General features: G+C 46.9%; 1 protein-coding gene across 1 annotated transcript; it reads left to right on the top strand.

Moving 5' to 3' along the window:
* The first annotated feature begins 5,711 nt into the window (after positions 1–5,711).
* On the top strand, positions 5,712–6,083 carry LOC139832713 (uncharacterized). Its single transcript, XM_071822532.1, has 2 exons — positions 5,712–5,927; positions 5,985–6,083. Exons 1-2 carry the CDS (start codon positions 5,712–5,714, stop codon positions 6,081–6,083), a joined length of 315 nt encoding a protein of 104 aa, XP_071678633.1.
* Positions 6,084–10,937: the final 4,854 nt, after the last annotated feature.

Here is a 10,937-nt window from a genome sequence, read left to right as displayed (position 1 = left end):
GCGTCAACCGGCTCGACGCGCGGGCCCAGCCGGGAGTGGGCCGGCTGGCGGCCGCCGCTGGCTTCCAGAACCAGATGATGTGACTGCCTTGGCGTCGGTTGCTGGGAGTTGTACTCCTGGCTTCTGCTTGGTGGCGGGCGGCTGTAGCCGCTTCCTAGCCGGCTTGTTCGGCTGGAACTTGCGTGGGTGGCGCGGGAGTCCCGGCGCCGGCTTGGTGCTGGTGAGGAGGACTCGGCCGTGTCCCTGGGGCCGCCTCCGTCGTTGCCTGCGGCACCACGAGCGTGAGAAGCTCTGGGAGCGTTGGCGTACCTGGGGTTGTTCGCCTGCTCGGCGGCGGCGCGGCACAGCTCAGCCACCCGCTTCGTCTGGCGGCGTAGCTCTTCGCCCTCAAGGCGGCCTAGCTCTTCTGCGGTGGCTTCGGCCGCACGCATGTTCTTGTCGGGGGTGTTGTAGAATGGCAGCTCCGTAGACGGAGCCGGCGCTTCCACGCCGTCGCGGTCGATCTCCGCGCCTAGGCCGCCTCCTCTGCGGCGGATATGGCCGGCCCGGCTGGGGTCGTTGCCGGCCGGTGTGAAGCCGTGGGCACGGTCGTACTCGCGCCGGGTGATCTCCAGCTGGTGCTTGGCAGCGGCCAGCTCTTCAGCCTGCCTGAGGAGGAGCTGGCGGTGCGCCTCCAAATCCGCCTCGATGGTGGTGGGGTCGGCGCCTGCTGTGAGCGGGGAGCTCAACTTTGCTCGGACTTCATCCAACCGGGATGGTGGCTGCGGCTCCTTTGGGCCCGAGCCGGATGCGCCGGCGGCGCCTGTGCGCTCCAAGGCGGGGCCACGGACTCGCGTGGTTTTGTCCATGTTCTCCGCAGCGGTGGTCATGACCTCCTGCACGGTGCAAGAGTTGGTGAAGTTGTCGCTGGCGCCGGCTCCAGGAGGAGGGCTTGCGCAGCGCAGCACCTGCCGCGGGTAGCGCGGCGGTGCGACGGTGGCGACGTAGACGTCGTGGCCACCGAAGGAGATGATGCTGCCGCCGGCAGGGAAGGGCCTGTCGGCGAAGCAGCCAGCGTTGTCGCTGACGCAGTCGAGGGAGCCGAATCTCCAGATCAAGCCTGAAGCGACTCGCTCGCCGGTGGTGGTGGTGAGGCCCGTCCGGAAGAAGACACCGGCCGCAGACGCTGAAGGCCCCACGGTGGGCGCCAAATATCGTGGTATCGTCACGGCATATGCCATAGGGTCGCTAATGAGAGTGGTTCCTAGTATGTTCTACGGCGGTATCCGGATGCGGGTATGGGCACGAGCGACACGGCGACGTACCCAGGTTCGAGGCCCTCCTGTGGAGGTACCACCTCTACTCCTGCTATGAGTGTATAAGTAGTATCACAGTACAATGGTGCTCCTTGAGCTGTATCCGGCTGCTCCTGTGAGGCTAAGGTAGACGAAGTTCTCTCTCACAGGGTAGCTCTAAGACTGGAATGAAATGAAAGGATCGATCGCCCCCCTGCACGAGAGGGGTAGCACAACTTATATAGACGCTGGCAATATACAAAGAAGTCCCTATGACCCAGTGGCCGACTGGCCGGCTTCGGCTTCCCGCTCCTTCCCGAGGCGCTGATGTCACGAGCCGTTGAGGCGTGGAGGCCTTGTCTTGTCTCCTGCCGATGTCGGCGGTATGGAGAGGAAGCGTCCCCGTCGCCATCGATGGCCTGTAGCCGTACGGCGCGACGTGAGCCATGATGGCGTGTCCGGTCGGAGGCACTGTTGCTCTACAGTGCCCCGTACTTTACGGAGATGAGATCATCGTGGACTTTGGCAGCCGGATCACCTTTCCAGTTCCTTCTCCTGCAAGGCTCACCAGCTTCGAGCCGGTCAGGGGAGAGACAAACCAAGCCGGATATGACAAGTTGAAGCCGGCCCAGCTATAGCGCAGACGGCTATGGTCAGACCAGCGTGGACCTTGAACCAGCCGGCTCCCAAGGCAGCCGGCCACGGCTCCAGCCGGCTGCTCCTTAGCCGGCCTTTGCCGCGGGCCAGCCGGCCTGGAGCCAGCTGTTCTCAGTCTTTTGCCCTATCCGGGGTCTTCCCCCCGACAGTAATCCCGGACCCTTATCCCGGTCACCACCCGGTCCCTGGCCCGGTTCAAACCGGACCACCCGGTCCCAGACCCGGTCGACCGGCCCCCAGACCGGCCGTGTCAGAGTCTGTCTCGACCATATCCCGATCTGGGTCGATTTTCAATGTATTTTCTCGACTTCTGGTCGTCCTGAACCCCTATATAAGTGCCCAGGACGCCCCCAAATTAGGTTTAGACCACGTTTAAGATAAACCCTAGTTCATAGTTGATTGCTTTGCAACTCTATTGAATCCCTACACCATATTGCATCAATTTGGTGTTTGCTACTGAAAGTCTTGTGCGATCTGCTATTCCATTGGGAATTAGACGGTTGCAACTTACCGCTTCGTGGTCGGCGGCTACGTGCGCAAGTGTGTGGAGTTGCGAATATCTTGCAGGGTTGAGAGCTATTGCATTGGCGACAGGGACCAATCGAGAGACTTCGTTGCGTCATACAAGTTATCATCCACTTCATCATCATATATCTCCGATGTGTTCATCGCGTGATCATCATCACCACCGTTGCTTACTGAGAAGATCGGGCCATCCCGTATCACTTTGCAATGGAGGAGGCAGTCTGAGTTCTCGGCTTCCTTACGCACAACATTGAGGAAGGAGTTGATGAGTGTAGTGGCTCTTGGCTCAGTTGTTGCCGGTGCTGAACTGGCCATAGACGAAGTTGTCGGGCGGAAGATGTTGTTTACTTCATTTTTGTACTAAAGCAGGGCAGGTTTACTTTATTTTTGTACTGAACCACGCACTGGCCATAGATGAGCATTTTAATAAGATTTTCTTGATTGAATATGGGATGTTGCTAATTAAGGTTAATTAGCATTCTGCTATTTGATGTTGACCAAATCTGCTTGTAAATAAATAAATCTCAGGTTGCGATGATGATGGATGAGTTACTGGTGAAGGAGTGTAAATAAATAAATCTCAGGCTGCGAAGGTGATGGATGAGTTACTTGTAAAGCAGCATAAACAATTCATCCCTCTTTATTTTTTCTTCATCGCGTGATTCCTTGTTAATTATTTACCTGAAACTTTCTGTGCCCATGGTTGTATGCAATAGTTTTTGCTGGTAAACGTATATTTAAGAACCATGAAGTTTGTCCAAACTCTCTTATTGTGAAAATAGATAATTTTCTTTGCTCCATTCCTCACTGCTAGATTTAGATTCCATAACTAGAGACATGGAATGCTGACTAAACTTTGAATTATGCTGCACTAAGAATCGAAAAACAGTCAAATATAGCTTTTTATGTATTTTTTTTACCATCGACAGTACATTCTAAATGGTGACATTTCTTAAGCACTAAGGGCATTTTCTGTGCTGATGGAAGAGTTGCATCCTTAGCAGATGAAAACGTGTGATGTTTCAAATTTATAAGGTACTTACCTTTTTCCAATTTAATGAAGTGACAGCACAATAATGGGGCGGCGGACCAAAAGGCACGTAAGAGAAAAGATGTCCGTTGTGGGTGAGAACTCACACAAGATGATGGCAGAATCCAAAGGGGGCCTGTGCGTGAAAGGGTGGGCGGATGACGAGGGTGGTTATTGTGGCGACACATTCCAAAACTACACGTTCTTGTCACTCTTATTTTGATCAGTCTCTAAGAAATATTTTTGTTGCCCCTTGCAATTGTTTCTGTTTTCGAGCTCTTGGTACATGGTTATCCTTGACCCTTGTATTCCTCACAATGTTAAACAGTTAGCCGATAGATACTCCATTGCACCGCACGGGCATCTTCCTATAATTCTACATGTTCGAACAAATTAGTTGGCTTGATTCTTCCCTTATTATCCTTGTGTTTGTTGTAGCGGAATGTTAAACTTAGGAGAATAAACTTTGTTAAGTTACTCTTCCTTTTTGTATTAGTATAATCTTGAGTCGAGGTTTCTTTATGAGTTGAACAATTGGCTCAGGAGGCGGAAGCGGAAATCCAGCACATAGGTGTAGATGCACCCGTTTGCAAAAAAATATATCAAAATGTCCAAAAATCCTAAAAAAGAGATTGGACCATACATCAAGTCGTCTGTGTTTGCGCACGAAGTTTTTCAGAAAACAATTAGTTTTTGTGGCATGTATAAAAAAGACAATTTCCGGTGCTTTAAAAATAGCATTTCATGAGACATTTTTTTACATAGGCCACACAAAAAAAAAATCCTGCAGAACTTTTGGGAGCTAATATAGACTGTAAGGATGTACACTCAGGTTTTTTTCAACATATTTAACATTTTGAAAAGAATTTAAAACACATTTTTTAATAATAGTTGCATCTAGAACTATGAGCCAAAACACAATATCCTTCACAAGAGGGGAGTGGAAAACCCACCATGATCCTTGTTGAATGTGGGATTGTTCGAAGTCATGGCCTGGTGGGAAAAGAAAGGAGACGACATAGTCTCATGGAGGCAGGAGGGTCCATACTGTTCTCAGTTTAGTAAATCAGATGGTCGTATACTTTTGGTCATGTCTATAAGTTACATCACTATATACATTTTTTAAAACAAGTGAGTGATACAAGAAGAAAAATAACCAGGAAAAGGCTACTGGAAAACTACCAGAAATTGATATCAAAGTTCTAAAAAATAACCTATGTCATTCTCATAAAAATAAGATAGTAATAAAAAAGGTTAGAGAAATTTGTTGAAAACCAAAACCGGGTTAATCAAATTTGTTGTTTGTTCAAATTTCCAGTATTTTGTGAACTTGTGGATTCACTTAGTATGGATAACCTCCCTTCATTAGTTCATGTTGGAACCAACAAAGTAATTGTGAACATAATTTTCACTCGAAACGGATTAAGAGCATGCCATGTAGTTTGAATAACTAAAAATATATATTTTGTCTCTCCATTCATGTCGTTGAAATGTTGATTAAACAGGTGTGTCTCCATTGTCATATCCTACACAACCAGGAATTTTCAGGTGTATTTACATGTGCAGGAAGGAAAAAAAACTTAAAAATCCGCGGCAACGCACGGGCATTCAACTAGTTTATATACGTATATTGTACATGTGCTTGTATTATTTGTCCATATAAATATAAGAGAGGGAGGCCGAGGCATGCGATCAGCGTAGCCCGGATTCTATTGAAACTGGCATGGTATCAGAGCACCAGCCGATCCTCTCCCCTCTCAAAACCCTAAAATCCTAAACCCCCTCCCCCTCTCCACCGCCCACCTTCGCTTTCCAGCGCCGCCACCATGTCGGCTGATGATCTCAAGAAGCTCGAAGAAGAGCTGAATCAGTGCGGGTCCCTCCTCCAAGCTCACCGAGGAGAACTCGACCGCTATGATGCCTAGATGGGCAAGGCCTTCGACAATACCAAACCCGCCCAAAACCCTAATCCCACCCCCTTCTCCTACGTTGCTTCCATCAAAACCCACGTTCCCATAACCCTCGATCTTCAAGATTCGAACTACACCAAGTGGCGTGAACTATTTCTTGTCACTCTCGGTTGCTACGGCCTCACCAACCATGTCATCAGCACCGCCGACGCTACTCCATCGGACACTTCACCCACCTCTGACTAGGCGCGTGACGACTACACCGTGCTCTCCTGGATCTAAGGCTCGATCTCCACCGAGCTCTTTGGCACCATCATGGCCCCCGGGTCAACGGCGCAGCAAATCTGGGATGCCATCGCCAACCTCTTCCACAACAACAGGAAGAGCTACGCCCTCGCACTCGATGCGGAGTTCCACAACACGCCGCAAGGAGATATGTGTGTCCACGACAACTGCGCCGAGCTCAACTCCCTCACCGATGCGCTCAGCGACGTCAGCCAGCCCATCAACGACGAGATCCTCATCCTCAAGGTGCACCATGGCCTCAATGAGTAATTATGTCATCTTCATTATTTTCTCCCGTTTCAGGTGCCGTTCCCCACCTTTCTTCAGATGCGCTCATCTCTTGTTCTCGAGGAGACACAAAAGAAGACGGATGCCAAAAACGCGTCCACCTCTGTGCTTTGAGCCAGCGGCAATAACATCCTATCGCGCGCTGGTGGCGAGTGTGCTCCTTTAGATGGTTGTGGTGGTGGCTCCGGCAGCAGCGACCCACGCCCTCCTACACTCTACCATCCCGGTGTTGGAAATATGCCCTAGATGCAATAATAAAGTTATTATTATCATATTTCATTATTCATGATAAGTGTTTATAGTCCATGCTAGAATTGTATTAACCGGAAACATTAATACCTGTGTGGTTTGTAAACAACACTAAGTCCCTAGCGAGCCTCTAATTGGCTAGCTTGTTGATTAATGATGGTTATGGTTTCCTAACCATGGACATGAGTTGTCGATTAATAACGAGGTCATATCATTAGGAGAATGATGTGATGGAAAGAGCCAATTTAGTAGAGCAATAAGATCAAGTCACTATGTTTAAATTGCCTAAGCTGATTTTAATGTCAAGTAACTTATTCCTTAGACCATGAGATTATGTTACTCCCGAGCATTGAAAGAGTAGTTTGGGGGCATCAATCGTCATTCCGTAACAGGGTGATCATAAATGTGTCTTTCAGGTACTTTGGAAGGTGCTTGTTGGGTTACATGAATCAAGAGTGGGATTTGTCCATCCATGTGACCGAAAGATATTCTCTGGGCCCACTCAGCAATGTAATATCTAAAGATCTTGCAAGCAAGTGACTAATGAGTTAGTCACAAGGATATTATGTTATGGTATGAGTAAAGTGTGCTTGCCGGTAACGAGATTCAACTAGGTATGTTGATACCGATGATCTGATCTCGGGCAAGTAATATATCGAGAGACAAAGAGAATTGGATACGGGGTTATTTGAATCCCCGACATTGTGGTTCAACCTATGAGGATCTTCGTTGAATATGCGGGAGTCAATATGGATATCGACGATCCCGCTATTTGTTATTGATCGGAGAGATGTCTCGATCATGTGCGCATATTCTCTAACCCGTTGGGTCACACACTTAATGTTCGATGTTACTAGGGTTTTATGAGATATCAAGTATGGTGAGTCCGAAGGATTTTCGGAGTCTCAGAAGTGATCCAGGACATCACGAGGAGCTCCGGAATGGTCCGAAGATAAAGAAATATATATGAGAAATTTATTTTAGTGTTTTCGAAAAAGTTCTGGATTTTCCGCTATCGGTATCGGAGAGTCCGGAAGGTTCCGTAAGGGTCCACAAGTGGGGCCCACCTCCCGGAGGCATGCATGGACCTAAGGGGTGGTACCCTGGCCTCATGGGCCAGGCGCACCAGCCCCATAGAGGCCCATGCGGCTAGGAGAAGAAAAACCCTAGAGGGGCCTTCTAGAAGGGGGAAATATACATGTTATCAATGTGTACCTTATTAATACTCGTAGTAGTGCATGTGTATTTGATACTGGTTCATTTGCTAATATTTGTAACTTGAAACAGGAACTACAAAATAAATGAAGGCTAGCGAGGGACGAGGTTACGATGCACATGGAAAATGGCTCTAAGGTTGATGTGATCGCCATCGGCACACTTCCTCTACGTCTACCTTCGGGATTAGTTTTAAACATCAATAATTGTTATTTGGTGCCTGCGTTAAGCATGAACATTACATCTGGATCTTGTTTATTGCAAGACGGTTATACATTTAAATCGGAGAATAATGGTTGTTCTATTTATGAGTAATATCTTTTATGGTCATGCACCCATTGTGAATGGTTTATTCCTATTGAATCTCGATAGTAGTGATACACATATTCGTAATGTTGATGCCAAACGATGCAAGCGTAATAATGATAATACCACATATTTGTGGCACTGCCGTTTAGGTCATATTGGTATAAAGCGTATGAAGAAACTCCATTCTGATGGACTTTTAGAGTCACTTGACTTTGAGTCATTTGACTCGTGTGAACCATGCCTCATGGGCAAGATGACTCGAACCCCGTTCTCCGGCACAATGGAGCAGGCTAGTGACTTGTTGGAAATAATACATACCGATGTATGCGGTCCAATGAGTATTTCTACGCGCGGTGGATATCGTTATTTTCTAACCTTCACGGATGATTTAAGTAGATATGGGTATATTTATTTAATGAAACACAAGTCTGAAACATTTGATAAGTTCAAAGAATTTCAGAATGAGGTGGAAAATCATCGTAACAAGAAAATTAAATTTCTACGATCAGATCGTAGAGGTCAATATTTGAGTTATGAGTTCGGCATGCATTTAAAGGCTTGTGAAATTGTTTCACAACTCACGCCGCCTGGAACACCACAGCGAAATGGTGTGTCCGAACGTCGTAATCGCACTTTACAAGATATGGTAGGATCTATGATGTTTCTTACTGATTTGCCTCTATCATTTTGGGGATATGCATTAGAGACAGCCGCATTCACTTTAAATAGGGCACCATCTAAATCTGTTGAAATGACACCATATGAGTTATGGCATGGTAAAAAGCCAAAGTTATCGTTTTTTAAAGTTTGGGGTAGCAATGTTGGAGATATGCCCAAGAGGCAATAATAAAAGTGTTTATTGTTATATCTTAGTGTTCATGATTAATGTTTACATCCCATGCTATAATTGTATTAACCGGAAACATTAATACTTGTGTGTTTTGTAAACATAAAGGAGTCCCTAGTAAGCCTCTTGTTAAACTAGCTTGTTGATTAATAGATGATCGTGGTTTCCTGATCATGAACATTGGATGTTATTAATAACAAGATCATATCATTAGGTGAATGATGTGATGGACATACACCCATAGTAAGCGTAGCATATGATCAAGTCATTTAGTTCTTTGTGCTTCAAGCTTTAATATGCATAGTAACTTAATCATTCGACCATGAGATCTTGTTAATCACCTACACCGGATGGATGCTTTGATGACACCAAACACTACTGCGTAAATGGGTTGTTATAAAGGTGGCATTAAGTTTTCGGAAAGTATAGGGTTGAGGTACTTGTATCAATAGTGGGATTTGTCCATCCTAATGACGGATAGATATACTCTGGGCCCTCTCGGTGGAATGATATCTAATTAGCTTGCAAGCATGTGACTGGTTCACGAGGGATATCATATCACGGTACGAGTAAAGAGTACTTATCAGTAACGAGGTTGAACTAGGTATGGAGATACCGACGATCAAACTTCGAATAAGTAAAATATCGCGAGACAAAGGGAATTGTTATTTTATGTGAATGGTTCTTTCGATCATGAAGTCATCATTGAATATGTGGGAGTTATTATGGATCTCCAGGTCCCGCTATTAGTTATTGATCGGAGAGGAGTCTCGATCATGTCCACATAGTTCTCGAACCGTAGGGTGACACACTTAAGGTTTGATGTTGTTTTAAGTAGATATGGAATATGGAATGGAGTTCAAATGTTGTTCGGAGTCTCGGATGGGATCCAGGACATCACGAGGAGTTCCGGAATGGTCCGGAGAATAAGATTCATATATAGGAAGTCACTTTCCAAGTTTGGAAATGATCCGGTGCATTTATGGAAGGCACTAGAATGTTCTAGAACCTTCCAGAAGAAATCACCATGGAAGGTGGAGTCCCGGATGGACTCCACAAACCCTAGGCTGACCAAAGGGGAAGGTGGAGTCCATGGTGGACTCCACCACCTTGTCCGACCATAAGGGAAGGAAAGGGAGCAATCCCACTTCCCCTAGGTTTCACCCATATGGAAGGTTTTGAGTTGGACTCTTATTCGGATTTTAGGCAAACCCTTGGGGGTTCCACCTATATAATGAGGGGGAGAGGGAGGGGGCTAACCACCACTTGGCCGCACCACCAAGGGGCATCCAAGCCGGCGCCCCAAGCCCCCCTCTCTCCCAAACCCTAGCTACTCCCTCCTCCTTCTTCTCCCGCAGCGCTTACGGTGAAGCCCTGTCGGAGATCTCCACCACCACCATCACCACACCGTCGTGCTGGCGGGATTCCGAGGAGGATCTACTACATCCGCTGCCCGCTGGAACGGGGAGAAGGACGTCGTCATCAACACCGTACGTGTGACCGAGTGCGGAGGTGCTGCCCGATTGTGGCACCGTCAAGATCTTCTACGCGCTTTTGAAAGCGGTTAGTGATCGACTACATCCACCACGAGATTTATCTCGTTAACGCTTAGCGATCTTCGAGGGTATGTTGATCTTCACCTCGTTGCTACCATCTACTAGATTAGATCTTGGCTTGTTACTCGTTCTTGCGGTAGGAAATTTTTTGTTTTCTATGCTACGAATCCCTACAGTGGTATCAGAGCCGTGTCTATGCATAGATTGGTTGCGAGAGTAGAACACAATGGTTTTGTGGGCGTTGATGCTTTTGTTGTCTTTTGTTATGTGTACTTTGCATCTTGCGGTATGGTGGGATGAAGCGGCCCGGGCTAACTTTACATGACCGCGTTCATGAGACTTGCTCCACGCTCGACATGCAACTTGTATTGCATAAGTGGCTTTGCGGGTGTCTATCCCTCTCACCTTAGTTAAGATTCAATTTACTATTTCAATTGACAACACTAGTATCAGCGTTGTGGTTCATGTTCGTAGGTAGATTGGATCTTACTCAAAAACCCTAAACCACGTAAAATATGCAAACCAAATTAGAGGCGTCTAACTTGTTTTTGCAGGGTTTGGTGATGTGATATGGCCATGATGTGATGATGAATATGTATGAGATGATCATTATTGTATTGTGGCAACCGACAGGAGCCTTATGGTTGTCTTTATATTTCATGTAGTAGTATTATTTCAAAGTAGTTGTAATAGTTGCTACATGTGGTGAACAACCATGAAGATGGCGCCATTGACCTTGACGGTACGCCGACGATGATGGAGATCATGCCCGTTGATGATGGAGATCATGTC

This window comes from Lolium perenne, chromosome 6 (assembly GCF_019359855.2).
Source record: "Lolium perenne isolate Kyuss_39 chromosome 6, Kyuss_2.0, whole genome shotgun sequence".
NCBI classification, from domain to species: Eukaryota; Viridiplantae; Streptophyta; class Magnoliopsida; order Poales; family Poaceae; genus Lolium; species Lolium perenne.
Note: the sequence above shows the minus strand (reverse complement) of the source record. Positions and strands in the feature narration are given on the sequence as shown.

Excerpts from the sequence above, each read along its gene's own strand:
- LOC139832713 (XM_071822532.1), top strand. The coding sequence starts at position 5,712 with ATGGCCCCCGGGTCAACGGCGCAGCAAATCTGGGATGCCATCGCCAAC. Across the intron at positions 5,928-5,984 it reads ACGAGATCCTCATCCTCAAG|GTGCCGTTCCCCACCTTTCT; the intron begins GTGCACCATGGC and ends CTCCCGTTTCAG.